Source organism: Pseudonaja textilis, chromosome 6 (assembly GCF_049901715.1).
Source record: "Pseudonaja textilis isolate UNSWEBS1 chromosome 6, rPseTex1.2, whole genome shotgun sequence".
Taxonomy (NCBI): domain Eukaryota; kingdom Metazoa; phylum Chordata; class Lepidosauria; order Squamata; family Elapidae; genus Pseudonaja; species Pseudonaja textilis.
The window spans coordinates 17021368-17041993 of record NC_141995.1 but is presented as its reverse complement, the minus strand read 5'-3'; the positions used below and the strand labels follow the sequence as shown (position 1 = coordinate 17041993).

At 38.8% G+C, this 20626-nt stretch overlaps 1 protein-coding gene across 2 annotated transcripts; it reads left to right on the top strand.

The window, feature by feature from the left end:
• The first annotated feature begins 4578 nt into the window (after nt 1-4578).
• LOC113434834 (alcohol dehydrogenase 1-like) lies at nt 4579-20139 on the top strand. 2 transcript variants are annotated; one of them, XM_087935931.1, is made up of 9 exons: nt 4579-4652; nt 6968-7069; nt 8368-8509; nt 10110-10197; nt 10299-10518; nt 10651-10911; nt 13116-13251; nt 14547-14685; nt 17028-20139. In XM_087935931.1, exons 1-9 carry the CDS (start codon nt 4602-4604, stop codon nt 17050-17052), a joined length of 1164 nt encoding a protein of 387 aa, XP_087792057.1. In that variant the 5' UTR covers nt 4579-4601; the 3' UTR covers nt 17053-20139. The 2 variants fall into 2 exon arrangements, with proteins under 2 accessions (XP_087792057.1, XP_026554079.2); XM_026698294.2 differs by having other exon boundaries at nt 4579-4770.
• The last annotated feature ends 487 nt before the right edge of the window (nt 20140-20626 follow it).

The window sequence follows — 20626 nt, the reverse complement described above, 5'->3', positions numbered from 1 at the left end:
CCGTATTTCTTTTCTTACTATCTCTTTTCTCATTGTTCTGGTTCATGTGTTATTATTACTGCTGAATTTATCTGCAAGGAAGACAACCCTGAAGTTAAGGCACAAAAACACACAAAAACAAAGATTAAGCAAAATACAGTTATAAACATGCTTAACATTCCTGTGTTTTGTACACCAACCCTATTTCATTAGCTCCCTCCCCTTCTCATCATTGGTTAATTATATGCCCCTAAAAGACAGGGGATTTATAAAATTATGTGCACGTGTGCTCATAACCTTTTTTCTCACAAATTATTTTCACCACATAGACAAATAGATAAATGCAAGGCCAATGCATAAGATTCAGTGGCTTTTATGAGTAGGGAAATAGTGTAGTCTAGTGCTTTGTTGGAGATGTAAGTCATCTAATTCTCCCTAAACCGGGGTTAAAACTAGGGAGAAGTATTAAGCAATATTTTTCAGTCTGTTTGCAAGTATGAAATAGGTTCAGAGATGTTTCTGTTGGGCTTCAAGTTCAAGGAAACCCATGCACATCTAGACTTTATTAAGTCTCATTAATAGGTCCCATTTAAATATATTCAGGGCCTCTAGTTATATTGTCTATCAGGTAACTCATTCTCCTCACGTTTCCCTCCTACCCCCGCCTTTTTTAGATAAATGTGTTTGGGGAAATATTCATCATCTTGGTAAAATGCAATAACTAAGCAAACAATTAAATATATTAAATATACCAAAAGCTAGATAATCCAACAGCAGTAATGATCTGCAGCAAGTTTAACTACTTCCAGTTCTAGAAACAGATTTATTTTATCACCATTTCTGTGCTTTTTTTTTATCTTCACTTTTTTGAGTGGCTGGATGGAATTTATATTTTTACAAATGCAAGATGGAAAATGATACACCGCTTTTTATTTGGTACAAATATTGACAGCTTGTCCAAGTTCTTTTCTCATTTTTAATGTTGTGGATTAGAATATTTTTTTCAACTGTAAATAAAATAAAGAGAGACAGTCTGGTCTAAAAGTTAAGGCACCAAATAGAAACAGGATACTATGAATTCTAGTCCCACCTTAGGCACGAAAAAGTCAGTTGGGTGACTTTGGGCCAGTCACTCTCAGCCCCACTCACATAACAGGGTTGTTGCTGTGGTTAATATAGCAAAAGAAAGGTATATTAAATACATTCACTGGCTTGAGCTATTTGTAAAATAATGAAGGTAGGATAAAAAATAAATTGGCATTATTGAATTGCCTCCCACAGAGTGCCAATCTGTAACCCAATTCATGCCAAGATGAAAAGACAAGATTAGAAGAACAACCGTTGTTGGTTATTCATTTACAATTAGATTGGCTATTCACTTACATTTAAAAGATCACAAGCATCAATAGCAGGTTCACAGTTTTGTCCTTCTCCTTTAACATAGAAGAAGGGATGAAAAGTCAAGAGAGAAACTTTATCACTCATAATTCTTTTATAATTGTTTGACATTTTTATCACTTAAGAGTGCCAAAGAGTTAAGAGCCAAAATATTTTGGAAGAGACTTTATAGATGGGACAACTTAATAGAACTTTGGCTAGAGATTTACTATCACCAAGGGATTTGAGATATTATTGGGTTAATAATTTTGAACATTCCCGTGTGATGTTATTGTAAAATAATAAACTTCTTGGATCAGATCACTTGTTTATTTTCTTCCTCAATGGTTATATGGGTGCCTTCAGAAAACCCACAAACAAGGAATGAAGATATTATCTATTGATGTAATATCACACTTCGAAATATTTATTTTCACTACTGTAGCTGTTCAAAGAAAAATCCTTCTTAGGAAGTTCAGGCACTGAAAGAATCAAAGAGAAATTTAGATCTATCTATCAAGCTATATTGGCAAAGACATCAGAAAACTCTCAAAATCAAATTCCGAGGAACCAAACAAGTACAAAAGCAAAAGTCAAAAGGTCTGGCTCCATTTTCATTTCTTTGTCTTTGTTCATATCACATTTCTTCCTCTGGAACTGGCTGAAACCCATGTCAGAAAAGACATCCAAACCCATAATGATCAAGGCTAGGGATCCAGGAATTATGAGTAATACAGAAAGTAGTGAAATTCAGATGCAGATTAGAATTTTACTTTGTGGATCATGATCTCAATTGTGTGGCTTATGTGTTTTGGAAGGAAGAGATTCAAATAATAGCAACTAAAATCATCTGGGTTTTTTTCCTTTAGCATATTCTGTCTTTTCTCCTTTTTTTGAACCTTGATATCATAATAAAGATTTGAATTCTTAGTCAATCACTCACTAACCTTCATTCTAGGGAAAACCTCTGTAACATATTTTTCCAAATTCAGTGGCAAGAGATTGCCATCCGTTTACATTTTAGTAAACCATGACAAAATGGGATTTTTCTAGGAAAAAGTGCCGGGTAGCAACTGAGGTGGCTTCTAACTATTGAGTGGAAAGTTCAGGAAGATTGGATAGATAGTTTGGGCCTCTCCCACTAACCCCACCACCACTCCCCAGAGGCAGCAAGCAGGGCCTACTACAATCTACCACATTCTGTGTATACTCACACGTACTATGTCCCTTTCCAGTAATGGCTAAACCTACCATTGGGAACTCATTCTATCTTTTTAAAAATTATAACCCAGCTTCTGGCAGCAAACATAAAAATAATCCCAGTTTGATTTACCAGGAATATTTATGCTGTTACATTTTTAATCAACTAAACTGAATTTGGAATGATTTGGAATATATTTGCTTTTTACAAAAATATGTTTCTTATAAACTATCATATTTGTTTATTTCTTTTGACTATTTAGCTGCAATCACCCATGTTAACTAGAAAAATTACAATACTGACTCATGGTACAGATGTTATAATTCAAACATTTGTTTTCAGAATATTAAGTTTTCTTTTGAGTAATCAACAGACTATATAAAAATTTGGAAAATGTAGATGACTTTCAGGCAAAAAATGTGGGATGGATCACTACATTCTGGCAAGTTCTTTTCCAAAGTAAAATATCATATAATTCCAAGCCAGAATGGTAGAGAGCATTAGACCAGGAGACACTTATGTAAAACCAGGTCAGGAAAGATTCCTCCCCACCTCTCTGGCTTTTATGACATGTATTTTAATATCTTCAAAATGCAATGTGAATTCAGTGTAACTGGATGATGTGCTATTATACTGAGCCTCATTGTACAAGCTCACATAACACACAATGTCACTGTTTTATTTTGGTTTTATAACCGTTATATAAAGAGAGACAGCGGTTAGGACACATGAATTATAGTCTCACTTAAAATCAGCATTTACACTGATTTTACATTGCATTTACATTCAGCGAAGGACAGTCCTTTTCTCTCATCCTTAGGAAGGAAACAATGGCAAATCCTTTCTTTGCCAAGAAAACTGCAGGGATTAGTCCAGTTGGTTATACTTTTAACCCAGCTCAAGTGTTTGTTTAAAAAGTTTATTAGGTATAATATCAGAAAAATTAGATAAGAAAAGTTTGTATTTAATATTACATGTTGTAACAGCAGTGAGGGTTATATTTGCACAATATTGGAAAAATGAAGAAATACCATGAGAAGAGATAATTAAGAAGATACGAGACTGTGCAGAAATGGATAGATTGACACTGAAAATTAAGCAGAAAGAAGACACAGAATATTATCAAACATGAAATCTATTTTACCAGTGGTTGGAAAAAACGGGGTGGAGATTAAGAATATATTCAGAATTGTTAAGCAAATTAAATACCCAGACAACATGATGTTTATTAAGCAGTAAGAAATATAATTAATAAAAAATCAATAATTTTTTTTTGGGGGGGGAGTGTTTGTTTAAACAGGAATGCAGGATATAAATTCAATAATATAAGTGGCAATAACCAGCTGCCAGCTGGATTAGGCATTACTGAAGAATTGAAGATAGTCTCCATTACTCAGGGAAAAGCATCACAGTGTCATTACCTCCTAGTTTAATAATACATTGCTTTTTCTCCAGCAGCACAAAGTACAGTAGCACACACACAAAAGTCCCTCCTCCCATTCCCTCCCTCCTCAGCAAGTACAGATTCGGTTGAGCAAGAGTCTGCAATCTCCCAGAGAACTTTAGTTGATGGTCTCTGGTCCCAGTGCAACATGAAGAACTACTTCCAAAGTCTTTTAAGGACGAAAGTGTTTCTGCTTCTCTCCAAAATCACCTATAACCAAAAAAAGGGGAAAGGGGATTATTTTCCTATTGTATACACAATATTTCAGAGTTGTAATCTTCTTTCCTCAAATTCTGGTAAAACAAAGAATGTCCTTGCACATCACCTTTGGATGCGAAAAAGTCAGTGTAAACGAATTTACACAGTCCCTTTATTCAAACGCCAGATCAGGGGTATTCTTGTGACGGTTACAGCATATAAGGATCGGATGAGATAATAGCGCTTCTATAAATAGTGCGTAGGCAATATTGTAGGCAGATATGGACTGCATTCCCCAGAGTCCTCCGCGGCGCGCCTACGGCAAGTGAAGAGTTCTAATGAAAAAAAAAAAGGGGGTGGGGGCTTGCCTTTGAACCGCTCCTTGACCCTAAAGGAATTTCGATGCTGGAAGCAAAGTGCCTATCGCTGTGTTGGCGATATTGGTTTACTACCGTAGCTTCTACTTTCTCTCCCCCGTTTTTCCAAAGCGGTAGACTAGGGTTCTCCGAAAGAGGAGTGGAAAGATCCTCGTGGCAGTGGGTGGTTTGCAGACATGGACACTTCTGGGAAAGTAAGAAATGGTTTGTTCTTCTTAGGGAAGAAGTAAACTAATCTAAGCTGTAATTAACTAATTTAAAAGGGAAATGCGTTTGCTGATTTGTGGTTAATGTTTGGTGCGAGCCCCGCTGTTAAGATATGTAAATTATGGCTGGTGTTTCCCTTTTTTTGTGTAGAAAGTACAGCTTATACCAGGGGTCTCCAACCTTGGGAACTTTAAATCTGGAGGACTTCAACTCCCAGAATTCCCCAGCTGGGGAATTGTGGGAGTTGAAGTCCTCCAGGCTTAAAGTTCCCAAGGTTGGAGACTCCTGGTTTATACAGTAAACCACAGTTAAGCAAAACCAGGGCTTAATGCACAATTTAAGATGGCATACCTTCTTTGCATGCTTTCTATGAAATAATGGCAACAGTAAGATTTAATGGAACAATGTGCAAGAATTATTTAGCTAGAAACCTATTTTTTGTTTAATTGTATTCAAATATACACTAGACTACAATTGCCCCAAGACAGCGTTGCCACTTGTTGCACTATGGGTAATGTTCAATGTCAGTGGGTAATTTTGTCTTGTTTTGTGCATCAGGATTTATCCTTAAACGGAGAGATCCTAAGTAAATAGATCTTAATGGCTTGGCTTTGCAAGACTTTAGCCGTAGTTATTGCACTACGCGTCATTTAGTAAGCCTAATGCAACACAGATGGGTGGCATTCTCAAAATACACTAGAGTAAAATGCGGTTGACTTCTTTGTGGTTCACTATAAATCCAAAAAATATGTTCAGTTGGATCAATTTCTACTTAAATATGTTTACAGTTTGGGGGCGATTGATGTAGGGGTTAAGGCAGAAAAGGGGAAATTGTTCTAATCCCACCTTAGACACCAAGCCAACTGGGGGACCTTGAGCCAGTCACACTTGCCTAGCCCTTGGAAGCAGACAATGGCAAACCATTTCTGAAATCTTGCCAAGAAAATGTCACGGAGCTGTCCAGGCAGCCACCAGGAATCAAGATTGCTGTGAAGGCTTTCTACCACCTAAAAGGATTACAACTGCAATCTAATTTCCATACTATTGTAGCCAGATTGGCATACATATAACTAGGGATTTAGTTTGCAGGATGTTCTAGTGCACACATGGCTGCATCATCCCTTACTTAGAACATACAATATGCAATAATGTATAATACATTATCTAATGTGTATATGATTTCTGTAAAATGTATTAGGCCATATTATAAGTCACTGATTGCACTGACTAGGATTAAAAACCTCAGGAAGAAAGTGATTTGTTAAGATAATATTGTTAATGTATAATTGCCCAAAGAGGAAAGGGCGCCCTCTTGCACCACTAAACTTGGGGTCATAGCTCAGTTGTAGATCACATTTCATTCACTACTTTGTCCAAGTTTCAAAGTAAATTAAAAATGGACATTTTTTTAGGTAGCTAGAAGCCAGAATTAACATTTTGGGAAAATGAATTCATGTTATGCCACAGAGAATACGAAATTTCTGATGGGAGAGGGAATTTGTCAGGAGGGCTGGGCACACACAATACAATTTTTTAAAAATATGTATGCCTAGGTTGCTTGCAACTTGCTCTAATAGTTGTCTCAAAAAGTAGGAAAGTACGAACAGTTTTCAACCCCTCTGGTCAGAGGGTGCTCTAGAGATGAGAAAGATTACGACTCTCAGATGTACAGTGGATAACATGATGGACTAATTTCTACTTTCCTAAATGGCAAAGAAATCCCTCCCTCCACATGTGCCTTGTTGTGCTCCTTTATTGCAGAAAATGTGTATTATACGGAAGGGTCCATGGGTTAAAGGTTTTATTAAAATGACTAGAGCATCATTATATCCTTTTGATGCAAGTTCAGCTCCTTTGGTACATATGTACATCTTCATGATGCATGTCCAAAGGCGAGCTTGTGTAGAGCTTGTGGTACAACTATGGGATATTAAGTTTCTCATTTGAGCCCTCCTGTGGAGGCCTCTGGTGCTATATCTCAAGGGAGCTGATTACTCCCATTGGAATGGCATAAGAGGCTTTCTCTATGACCCCCACTGTGAGCTGCTACATTGAGAAGGATTTTAGGTGTAGACTAACGTGTCATGTTATAATAGTGGGAAGGTTCTGCTACTTGGCTTCATCTACTTTGTGCTTTGCATAGGATGAGACTAAACATATTTGTTTTTGGCTTGGCTTTCTTAGGTTATCAAATGTAGAGCAGCTGTGGCATGGGAAGTCGGCAAACCACTTTCTATTGAAGAGGTAGAAGTGGCTCCACCAAGATCTCATGAAGTTCGTGTTAAGGTAGTTCAATTTTTATGAATAATTTTCCACGGTCCTCTATTTTGGAAAGCACTGTTTTGTTCTTAAAGGAAAACTACAACTTGTCACTTCTGTTAATCTGTTTTTCAAGCATTTGCCAAGCAGTTTGCTAAATAAATACTCATACATTGGCAATCCTTAAAAGGCTAAGAGAAAAATAAATGGGAATTGTGTTACATTCACAGACCTTGGTGTGCCCTATTTGGGTTTACTACATGTGTCCTGTGAATGCAGCCTTGCTTTTATTAAATTGTCATTTGTAATCTCTAGTTTATGTGCAATTTTTCTGGCATCCCATTTGTGACCCTTACACTAGTTTTTAAGTATGTTTTGTTTTAGATATTTATGTATTATTTATATTCCAACTTTTGTTTGGGAGTCAGAACAGTGTACCCAGTACTTCTTCCTACTTGTTCCCAAAACAACAACCCTATGAAGTAATTTGAGCAAAGAGAGAGAGAGAAACTGTGATTGGCCCAGTTACCCAGTGAGCGTCTGGGTCTGAGGATAAAATAAACCTATGATCTCCCAATTCCCAGTCCATCAACTCAGTTGTTATACTATACTGGATAAGAAGGTGCAAAATGGATCCCTGAGATTTTGCAAATTGAAGTTCTTTTCTGATCCTGAGAAGTGACACAGTTAATTTTAAAGAGTTGTAAATAGATTCTATATGTGGGCTCCCATGTTTCAAAGCACCTTTCAGCTTCCAATCCAGTGCAATGCTCAGCTCTGCTGGCACATGTCATTTATAAGCTAAGGAGAATAAGACAAGGCAATCCTGCTGATGATGTTACCTATTTTGATAACAAAACGTTAATAGAATGCGTTCCAGAGGTGGTATTCAGCAGGTTCTGACCAGTTCTGGAGAACCGGTAGTGGAAATTTTGAGTAGTTCAGAGAACCAGCAAATACTACCTCTGACTGGCCCTGCCCCCATCTACTCTCTGCCTCCCGAGTCCCAGCTGATCGGCTGGGTCTTCTTTTGTTGCCCTGCACAAGAGAACAGAGCTGGAAAGCAAGTTAGTGGGTGGGGAGAGAATGGAGATTTTACAGTTTTCTTTCCCCTGCAAACAGCATTTTGGTCTTTGGCAGCAGAGTAATAGTATTTTTACATTTGTGTTTTTATCCATTGTTTAAAATCCATTGGCTTGTCCATATTCATATGAGACTATTATGCATGGATCTTTGGAAGCCCCTAGTAAATACCTACGTAACATCCACTATGGTTGGACATAACTTATTCTCTATTATAGACATAACTTTGTTCTCTATTATAGATAATAGCCACCGGAATATGCGGGACAGATGACCATGTTCTGGAAGGTTCTTTCCCCAAAGTAGAGTATCCTGTAATTCCTGGCCATGAAGGAGCTGGAATAGTGGAGAGTGTTGGGCCAGGAGTGACAGGTGTGAAACCAGGTACAGAGAAGAAGCCCTCTGGCTTTTTCATGTGCATCTTAATATCTTCAAAATACAATGGGTATCCAGCATAATTGCTATATGCTACTACATATGCTATTACATGGAGTCTGCTGTCAGGTTAAAAATGTGATTTTTGCTGTCGCAGCCATTGCTGCTTTTTCACTTGCTACGAACTCAGGGGTGGGAGGGGAATCCATTCTGGAATGCCAGGCCCAGGTGGAAACAAGAAACCATCCCATGGGAACCAAGGTCATCTTGACAGATGCTCGACAAACACCTAGACAGTTTCCATAACAATAGCTAGACACCTAATTGGACAATGTGACCTGCGCTAGTTGGGGGCGGGGGGGAGATTCAATTATTTAACTACATGAAAATGGCAGGAATTAGGCAGAGTTGGTTTTGCTTTTAATCTATACTGATATGATGTACTCAGTAAAGAATAGCATAAAAAGATTGGATCATCTCGACAGTGCTTCCTTGGTTGGGTTCATCAGTTGGAACCTTGACATCTGCATTGTACAGAACTGAGCTCCAGAGCTTACAGAGCATGATTAGTTTAACTACAGGTAGTCCTCAACTTAAAACCACTTGTTTAGAGACCATCCTTTTCTGGGCCCTGAAAAAAAAGACTTCAGCCCTCACACTTATGACCTTCTCAGCGTCCCCATAATCACCTGATCAGAATCCAGGTGCTTGACAACTGATATGTATTTACGATGGTTACAACATCTCGGGGTCATTTGACCACGATTGGCAATTTTCCCAGTTGTCTTCTGACAAGTGAAGTCTACAGGAAAGCTGGAATCCCTTATTGATCCCATGATTCACACAACAACTGAAGTAATTTGCTTAACTGGGAAAAAAAGCTCATAAGATTGGGTGTGATTCATTTAACAGTCTTGTTTAACAAGAGAAATTCTGGCCCTAATTGTGCTCATAAGTTGAGAACTACCTATATGGACTGTGTTTATAGCACCATTTTTCCTAGATTACACCAGAGGTCAGGTTAGTTTGCAATTCATTACAAGAATTTATCTGTCATGCTCTAGATATTTAGACATATCTAGAGCAGTTATGACTCTTAGTGTCCCTTCATCGTTCCATTCTTCCTCTTCCCAACGAAGCTGTATGTATAATAAAAGAAATTTTCTCTTGCTCAGATCTGTACTCTGCTCACCTGATGAAATAACCTTTGATCTATGAAAACTTATGCAATGATGGTGTAAGGATTTGCCATGAACCATGGATAGCAAAACTGAATTGTAGACTGAAGTTTATACTTTAAAACCACTAATGCTAAGTTCATCCAATATGCTAAGCCATGGTGTAGTGTGAATGAAGAATGATTAAATATGGTTAAGTGAAATTAACTGCTTCTAAGATATCTGATTTAGTACTGATTCTACCCCCCACCCCCCCAATTCACAATGAATTACAATCTGAATTTTAATGAGTGCATTCAGAAGGCTGTTTCAACTATGGCAAATACTGTATATCAGGAAAAGTCTGTTTTAAAAATTTTGATTTATAAAAATGTGGGTAATAAACATCTTTTGATCCAGAGATTTCATGTTTTTTTCCTTTGTATTCAAAGGAGACAAAGTTATTCCTCTTTGTCTGCCCCAGTGTGGAGAATGCAACTCATGTTTAAAATCAAACACCAACTGTTGCCTGAAAACCCAGTGAGTTCCTTTAAAAACATTTTTTTTGTATTTTTTTGGATTCAGGACATTGCACATCAAGTTTCTTTTCTTACTGACAAGTCCATTTATCTCTGAAACAGCATTTCTGAACCACAAAATCTGATGCCTGACAAAACCAGTAGATTCAGCTGCAAAGGGAAGCAAATTCATCACTTCCTTTGGATTAGCACTTTCTCTGAATATACAGTCATGCCTGACTCTACCGTTGTTAAAATTGATGATGCTGCACCTCTTGATAAAGTCTGTCTTTTTGGCTGTGGATTCTCTACTGGTTACGGGGCTGCCCTCAATACAGCCCAGGTGAGAAAACCTATTTAGAAGTTGTTGATGAGCTCTCAAATTCTGTACCACTTAAGAACTTCTCCATCAATTTGTTCTGCTGCTGGGAATAGCTTGAATGTATCGCAGCTCTCTTTCTCCATGACTCCATAGGTTACACCTGGATCCACCTGTGCTGTTTTTGGTTTGGGAGGCGTTGGACTCTCTGTGATCATGGGATGCAAAACCGCTGGAGCATCTCGTATAATTGCGATCGACATTAACAGCGAAAAATTTGGGAAGGCAAAAGAACTGGGAGCTACAGAATGTATCAACCCTCAAGATTACAAGAAACCCATTCAAGAAGTAGTGCTGGAAATGACTGGACATGGTGTAGATTACGCCTTTGAGGTTGCTGGATGTTTGGAGACGCTGGTATGTATTTAATCAACATGTATTGGCTCTTTTGCCATTCGACGCTAGATTCAGTGAAAGCACTATAGTGAAATTTTGTTTTAAAAGACCATTCCGGATGAGACAACATCTGCTACTACCAGCTATGTGAATATACCTCATTTGTGTAAACAGTCACCATTTTACTTTATTTGCATTAATCCAGTCTTATGCAAGTGATATAAATAGCATCAATATGCAAGTGATAATACAATTTAAATCATTAACCTAAATTTAAATGAATTGTCTGAATTACTTTGGATATAATGGACTTAGTTTAATATTTTAGAGATCTATTGGGGCACAGATTTTGTCCACTGTATTCAAAGATGGAAAACGGCAATCCATTAAGTCTGGATACTACTGTATGTATATTTTCTCCAGGTTTGCTGTATTGATATTTTTTTGAACTATTTGTCACTACAGTAAAACAGTTATTTCATAAAAATCAGCCCAAAGGATCATCTGATTCGGTGTTCTCTGTCTCCCAGTAACCTAATAGGTTCATTTGGGAAACTGTCAAATGGGATGAGCCTGATAACATCTGGTAAGGTTAACCAGTATTTATTTTAAACTTTTATGAGCTGCAACTCACTTGATCAGTCTCTTGACTGAGTTTGAAATACACAGGTATAAGGCAGAATGGGATGGGGGAGAGAAGGAGATGGCACAGTAGTAATATAGATGAAAATTATCCAGGAAAGAGTCTTAAGCGCCTAATCATTTATCAAGCTGTATTTTAATCTCACATCAATCCTTATATTTATAATCTCACATCACTCAAGCCCTTCTGCATTTTATAAAGTAATCTGTAACTCATGGAAGTTCAAAAAAATTATTGGTTAATCTTAAAATCTTTCTGATTTTTGGCTTCCCTAGACTAACATGGCTGTCTTTCTACAATATCTCAAATAGTATAGGCATCAACTCGTAAAGCATTCCTGGCCTGCTATCGAGTTGCCAAGGGCAGGAGAGGGGAGAACGGGTGCAGCAGCACAGCAGCGATGGCCAGAGGCACATTCCACGCATACTTTTCTCAAGGCTGTATCCCAGAGGCGTGATCTCTGCAGCCCACGAAGGTGCTTCATTGGAGAATGTGATTTATGACACACCCTGAGGGGAGTGGGGAAACAGAGTCATAGTTGAGCCGTAAATTACGTGAGGCAGAGCTGACTTCACTTGGGTACATGCCGACATGTTGCTCCTAATAAATAACTGTATTTCTTTTGAAAATTGGCTCAAGGCTCATGGTTTAATTAGGGCATCTGTCAGAACCCTGACAATAGGGATATGAGTCCTATTCCCTTCCTGCTTCTTGACAGCTAGGGTTTAAAGCATTCAGAGAAAGTAAATGGCCATCAAGACAACAAATGATAGTTCATCCCTCTATGGATCAGTTGTTGGGGTGTACTGGTTAAGATCTTCAATCAGGGTTGGAGAGAGACAAGTTCAAGTCCATGGTCAACCACAAAAACTCACAGAAGTTTCCTCCTTTGAACAACCTCATTTGGTAGCGATGACCATTTCTCAAGACAATGAGTTCATAGTACATTCTGTGAAAATGGATCCTGCCTTCAGGCAGACTGCCAAGGAAGCCCTCTGTGTTTGAGATTAAACTCTTGTGTGTTAGTAGCTAGAGCCTATGCATGATTCAGTTAAGATAGTTGGATGATCAAATCTGTTTTTATTTATTTATTTATCTAAAAAAAATTCATGCAGCTGCTCATCTCAAAACAGCTACCCTGGACAGTGTTCAATAATCAGATAAAAAAACAGCAAATATAAAAAGAAAAATTATAATTAAATTGATCTTCTTAAGAAGCAAATGGGTGGATGCTATTTCGGGATACTCAACTGTCAGTACTGAAAAAAATAAACTGATCAGCTTTCCAGAAAGATCAGAAATCCTCTGGAATGCTATCAACAGATTCAGGTGTAACTTCAGAGAATTGTTGCTAAAAAAATTCATTTTGGGAAATAGGTAGCTTACTGTGAGGCATATGGATCAATAGTGGCTGTATGCAGATTGCAGAACATTCCGTATACATTTGCTTTATACTAAGTCAGCTGTTATTTATCTTTGCCATATCCAGGGTCAAATACAGTATTTTTTAATGTTCATCCATCGTCCCTTTTTTCTTTGCAGGGCAAAAACTTTCTTAATGTCTTCCCTTTTTTTCAACCAGACAGCTGCTTTGGCCTCTTGTCACATGGGCTGTGGGATCTGTGTCGTGATTGGGATGCCCCCCTTAGGTGCAAAATTCTCCTTGGATCCTATGCTGCTTCTTACAGGGCGCACCATTAAAGGGAGTTTCATTGGAGGTACGTGGACGATGAAAGATAAGTGAATACACTCAGAAACAGGTATTTTATTTGACTTTTTTAGTATGAAATGACAGTGAAAATGATGGTATGTGAACATACCTATAAACCAGAGTTTGTCCTAGGATAATTGTTTCATTTGATTTGTGTCTGTATTACAGATAATCCTTGTTTTATGACCACAGTTGACTCCAAAATTTCCAATGAAAAACAAGGCAGTTGTTACATGAGGTTTATCTCATTATATGACCTTCAATGCCACAGTTGTTTAGAGCATCTCAGCAATATCCCCATGGTCACATGATCAAAATCCAGACGCTTGGCAGCTGACTCATATTTATGATGGTGGCAGTGTCCCAGGGTCAAGTGATCACCACTTGCAACCTTCTGAAAAGCAAAGTCGAAGCGGAAACCAGGTTCACTTAACAACCATGTTACTAACTTAACAACTGCAGTGATTCACTTAGCAACGGTGGCAAGAAAGATCATAAAATGACACCAGGTGAACCGGTTGTTGATTTTATGGCTGGTTCAGTGAACCGGCAAATCCCACCCCTGGCTAGCCCCGCTCACCCTGCCCCTCCCAGGACTCCCCATGTGGCCCATTTTGGATCCCAGGTAAGTGTAGGAATCACACAGAGCCTTGGGGAGGGTGAAAAATGGGCCTCCCGGAAGTTCTGGAAGGCTGGAAATGGGCCCGTTTCCAGCCTCCAGAGGGTCTCTGGAGCCTGGGGAGACCATTTTCGCCCTCCGGAGAGTTGAGAAAAGCCTCTGGAGCCCAGGGAGGGCAACTTCCCCGCCATGGCCCGTTTTTGTCCCAGGCCAGGGTGGTGCAGTAGGCCGACTAGGTCAGGCCCACCATGGCCAGGCCCAGCCGGCAACTGGGCAAAGAACTGGTTGCTAAATTTTTTGAAGCCCACCCCTGCAAGCCAGGTTTTGTGAGGGTGGGTGGCCATATAATTATGAGAGAGAGATTGAGAGACAGGGAGAGAGAGAGAGAGAGAGACTGACTTCATCTGGATACCAGGTTAGGAAAAAGCTGCCATCTTTCCTCCAGAAAATGAAGCAGCAGTTAAGAGTAAACATTTAGCAATCCATGTGCTTCCAGCTTTACTTTATTCTATATTTGATTTTACAATAAAAAAAATAATGTTACTAGTTTTGTTATGAGTATTTTTGTGATTTGCCCCCCCTCCTCACCCCCCACCCCCCAAAAAAGTGTGACAAATTGCAAAAATGTTCATGGGAAGCAGAGCCAACATCTAGTAGGTTACATTTGGTTTTGTTTCTTCTAGGCTGGAAGATGAAAGATTCAATTCCTCAACTGGTCTCCAGTTACATGGAAGGAAAATTTAAACCAGATGTTCTGATCACCCACATTTTACCATTCAGTGATATTAGGAAAGGATTTGACTTGCTTTATGCTGGAAAGAGGTGAGATTTCTGCCCCATCATTACCTACTTTTAACAGAAATAGTTTCAGCTCCGACTTCAGTTTGAATTCCAAAAGCCAGCTTGATCTAGTGGTTAAGATACAAGGCTAGAAACCAGGAGACTGTAAGTTATAATCCCACCTTACACATGAAAGCCATTTGGGTGACTTTGAGCCAATCGCTCTCTCACACTCCAATCCACCACAAAAGGAGGTTGATGTCGGGTAAATGGGAGGAAGAAGGAGTATTCAGTATGTTTTCTGCCTTAAGTTATTTATCAACATCATAAATACAGGTTATAAATAAAACAAATTCAGTTTCATCTACACATAGAGCAAATATTAATTTTGTAGATTTACCCGGAATTTGCTGTATTTTTCTTAGCTACGCTGAGTCTAAGACTTCTTTAGTGAAAATTAAAGGGTAATTGAAAGAGTTCATTTTAAAGCCTTGTAAAGGCTTAATTCTAGTAATTCTTTGTTCTAATGAATTCTATATACACAACCGCCCCCGCCCCCCCAAAAAAATAGCCCCAACTGGCAGCCAGATCAACCAGCTCTACTCAGTTGATCAAACTCAAAATCTCAGAGGAGATGACATGATTTTCGGAATCCCAGGTCTAAGTCACTTTAAAAAATAAGCTATAATTTCTTCTGCACCTTGATGCAAATTGGCAACCTGAACTTAAAATTAGCATGATGTGGGCTCTGGGGGATAAACCAAACATCGACCTGACTGTAGCAGTTTGTCCCAATTAAAGCTTTTAAGTTGCACACATAAATAACCTTATATAATGCATAAGACAAGCCTGGAAGTTATAACCAGATGCTGATCTAATCCAGAGTCACTCCTAAATTGTGTACCCACTCATTTTGGGAGAGTGTGATTTCATCAAGAATAGCTCCGCGCAAAACTTAGAGTGATGGCCTTTCACAGTGAATATTTTTGACTTACGTGGATTCAGTTTCAATTTGTTTTCCTTTATTCAGCCCATCACTATCCTTAAGCATACCTTCAAGGGAGTTACACCATTGCCTGATAGGGTTACCTAGAGAATTGGATTTCAAGGTCCTTTCCCAACAGTTGATGTGTTTATTTTAAAAGCGCTGTAGATCAAAAGGAGCCCTGAAGAATTTCACATGCCCATTTGTTCTTTGTGGAGCACTAGGTCCCAAGCAACACCATCTGGGACTATCCTGCCAGATAGGTAGGAAACCACTCAAAACAAAGCCCCTCTCCTGCCCTTTGGAATATCTTGCCATCTGGTGTGATTGGCTCCCAACCTCCTGACTTTTCATAAGAGTTTTAAAACCTGGTTCTGCTAGATGGCTTGGGGACCCAATTTGGGGGGGTGGGGGGTGGCTTCACATTGGAGATGGTGACTAATATCTACTGACATATATTATTGTTAATCTTGGAATATGGGAGACAGGTTGTACAGTTGAGAAATGTGACTGCTGCACTTGTTTGAGGCAATCCCATCTCATCCATTCCCCCATGTATCTGGCTCCCTCCTCCTCCATCTTGTGTTAAGCGGTTTTATTTTAACTGCTTTGTCATTTTATATCTGATGATTTTAATGTTTTCATGCTGTAAGCTGACCAGAGTCATTGGGTGGCAAATCAATTTAATAATAAAATAAAAATAGTTTCCCAAGGCTGCAAAGTTGTCTAGAAAGATGCCATGGCCATTGAGATGAGGAGCTTTTAGGAGAGCTAAGAAAGTCAGAATTCACATCCCCTTTGTTCATCTAGGCAGCTTCACTTCTATGCATGTCGTCAGCATTTTTAACAAGGGGCTACCAAATGAGGTAAGACTGTGAAATTACTTTGCAAGTTTTTTGCCTTGTACTGGCCTCTCTGTTTCTGGCTTTCTTCTAATGTCGAAGCAAGATTGTTGAAGCAACTGATAAGTGGCTGAAGCAAGGGTCTGTGAGGAAATAAATTTCAGGAGATTCCTCAGATCTGCATGCAACCTTCATTGTTGAACTCCCAGATTCTTCCATTGTAATGTGAGTTGCCTCAGGAGTGAATCTACACTATACCCACATTGGGTGCCATTCTTTGTGGCCCACATCTGCTTGGCTAGATCAGTTTCCCACAGCACTGATTTCTTAAGGATGTCAAATGCTGTTGTCCTCACATTTCCACAAACAAGTGCAACTGTCAGATTTCCCAACAGCCTAGCCTGCCTTTCCCATATTCCAAGATTAATAATAATATCTGTCAGCAAGCTTTGAAAATAGGAAATCAGTCACAGACCCTGAATTTAAAAATACTTGTGTTTTGATCTTTTTTCTTTACAAGAGGATGTGGAAAGTGAAGCCTGTGTTTTATTTTTCAGCATTCGTACTGTCTTGATGTTTTAACTGGCTCAACTTGCTGAATCTGTCTGGAAGTCTTTAGCATGGAACCACGAAGATTACCCTTTTCCTTGGCCCTCTGTTTGTTCTGAAAATACTGGAAAAAGACACTCCCATTTTGTTCTCTGCATGTTTATGTTTAGGCCATAGCATAAACGACATGATTTACAAGATGGAAAGTTGATTTTACTTGGCCCCAGATGCAAAAAAAAAATAAAAAATCCAAGTCATCTTCTTAGTTTTAATTATCACACAAAGAACATAATCCAATTTTAAGACTACAAAGGGACGGGGATCAATTGTATCTACATAAAATGTAGAAACTCATGTTTTTCACTGTTTAGCGTCATGGTGTTAGGATGTGACATGATTCACTAATTGAATTATACCAGAAGGGCTCCTGATTAGTGAAGAGAAGTTATGACCACTCACTCTTGACTGCTTTAGCCATACAATATTATTTCCATAGCAGTGGTGGGATGCAAAGTGGTTTACCACCAGTTTGGTGGGCATAGCTGGGCCCAACAGCAGATCATTGGAGTGAACTGGTTTACTCTCAGATGATTTTCGGAGCTACCAGTTTGGTCAAATCAGGCTGAACCGATAGAATCCCACCCCTGTTCCATAGCATTTATTCTGTTAAAATCAACCCAAACCTCAAGGCAGTCCCTTGATGCCAAAAGCAGCTGCTCTCCTTTGGCAGTTCAGGGCAATCTCCCTTCAGTTTCTCTCCACTGAAGTTCTCTTGTTTTACCAATAAAGGAAAATATTTATAGTTCAGGGTTGAAATGAGAGGTCCTGGATGCTCCCTGAGCGTGGTGCCTGATGGTCTTACCTAGTTTGAGCTATGAAATGTCTGCAAGAAAACAACCAAGCTCAGAGAGCACCCAGGACCCCTCAGTTCTCTTGTTTAGCCAGAGATCAAGGGGAGACTTGAATTTAGGCTTCCTTGGTTTCAGTCCAACACCTCAACCCATTGCACTGGCCGTCATAAAGCCTGGATGCCTCTGCCACATAGTCTTATATCAAAAACTGTGAGACTTACTCTTGTTTTCTCTCATGTTCATGTTTCCTTACCACCCATAGCTTATTGTGCTGAATAGAACTGTCTTGGGCTTGCCTTCCAATCATGCAAACTCTTGAGTAAATGGAATTAGTCAGTGGAACCAAAATTTCTATAACAGCTCCGGCAATTGTTTTATATGTCCTTAATTGTATCATGCAAGCCAGTGATGGGATTCAATTTTTTTTTTACCACCGGTTCTGTGGGTGTGGCTTTGTGGGTGCACTTTGTGAAACTTTGTGCAATTCATGCATGCAGAGGGGTTGCTGCTGACCTTCTGCAATCCTGGGCTCTCACTGTGTCTTCAACAGCTGACGCTCAGCAGTCTGCTGTTCCGTACAAAGCAGCTGAGCTTCAAAACCAGAAAATAAAGGTCAGAATAGAGGCAGGGCAGGTGGGTGGGCCCAGCAGCTGATCATCGGAGCAAAGGGGTTCACTCACAGATGATTCTCGGAGCTAGCATTTCAGCCAAACCAGGCCAAACCAGTAGAATCCCACCACTGATGCCAGCCCGATCAATAGAAAAATATACATACAGTCTCATTCAAGGATCAGCCCTGATTCAAAGTGGATAAGCATAGCAATTTTGTTTTTAAAAGCCTGGAAAATCATTATAAATGCAACAAATATTGGTTGGGTGACTTTGGGCCAGTCACATACACACAACCCGACCCACCTCACAGAGATGTGTTGGGAATAGGGGAGAAGAAAGGAGTATTATATTCTCCGCTTTGAGTTGCTTACAAAAATAGTAAAGGAGGAATATAAATTAAATAAATACAACTTTTTGATGATATTGCTTTAAAGTTTTCTTCTTTGACTTTTGGCTGAATAGGGTTAATTTAAATTTGGCAACACATAGCAGTAAGGAAAATCTTTAGTCATGAATCATGTCCACATTTTTCCATTGCAGTATTTTATAGTTCTTTTAGCCAAGATCCATTTCCCTGGTGACACCAAGATTAGAATGCAGTATTGTAGGCTTATTCTACTCACAGTCAGCAATTCAATCCTGATGTGGCTCGAGGGTGACTCAGCCTTCCATTCTTCCGAGATCAGTAAAATGGGGATCCAGATTATTGGGGGAAATATGATGCCATTGTACACTGCTCCAAGAGTGCTATAAAACAGGTCTCCAACCTTGGCCACTTTAAGACTTGTGGACTTCAACTCCCAGAATTCCTCAGCCAACTTTGCTGAAGCCAAAAGTTCGAAAGTCTTAGTGGCGAAGGTTAGAGACCTCTTCTGTAAAGCTATATATAAGTCTATTGCTACCACCCATACCCTGGAGCTATATATAAACCTATTGCTATTCCTCCCCTCTTCCAAATCTACCAGATAGTTTTAAAATAATTTAAATACTGAAGATGGTGTCTATAGCGTAAAGCAATTGATCTCAAAAGTCATACTGATACCAATCCTAAAATCAGAAATCATGAGGGCAAGACTAAACCGTGTTGTTACAGTGTCAGTAGCATAAATCAGTCTTCCCTGTATTGAGTACTTATCAGATGTCAAATTCCAGATTACCTCGTTGTGGATTATACAAATTGAAGTCCAACAATTGCAGAGCAGTCATCTTGGAAAAGCTTGATGAAATTGGATGTTAAGAACTGTTTGCCAATGGTATCCCTTTATAATTAACCTGTAATTAACGTTTAATGTTATATTTTAACTATTCTTGTCGTATTCTACATTTTTACATTTGGTTGTCCTGTTTTAACATTTTTATATGTTAATATTTTATTTGTACATTATCCAGGGTCCCTCTGGAAGAGAGATGGGTGATTTCTATAATAAATGAATGATACCTTTCTGGGCTTCAGAATTAAGATGTTGTTTTTTTGTAAAATACTGTCATTATCATTGTAATGTCCTTGATTCATGACCCAGTGATTTACTCAGATCAGACAAGAATTCAATTTATGCATGATATTAGATGTCTATTGAGCTGCTGAACAAGTCACAGCTAGTTAATTTACAGTATATGCCATGCTTAGCAATAAACCATTTGTTTTATTTATCATAAATGATTTTTTGCAACTTAAATAATTTTGACTCTAAACAAATCACAAGCAAAAGTACAGTAACATATAATAATCACAAAAAAAATCCATAACCATCTACTGTTAAATCATATAACAAATTCAAAAAAAATAATTCCTAGTATTAGCCCCTTATTCACCTTGGGCACTTTCAACTGTTTACAACCTAACTACTCTTTAAAAAAGATACTTCCTAAATATCAGGAGTGATAATACAGTTCTTGTTCTTGGGGGTAAAACATTTCATAGAAGGGACCTACTAGAGAAAATGCTTCTCCAGTTCCTTCACAATGCACCTCAATAACAAATAATCGGCTCTTAAGCCACACAGGACTTTAAAGAATATAACCAGCATCCTGAATAGAGCCTGGGAGCAGACATGCTACTGATTCAACTCCTGTATCATTGGTGTTACAAAGCAGTACTACCCGGTTGTAGACAATTTGGCAAGCTGCCGTTTCTCAATGGTGTT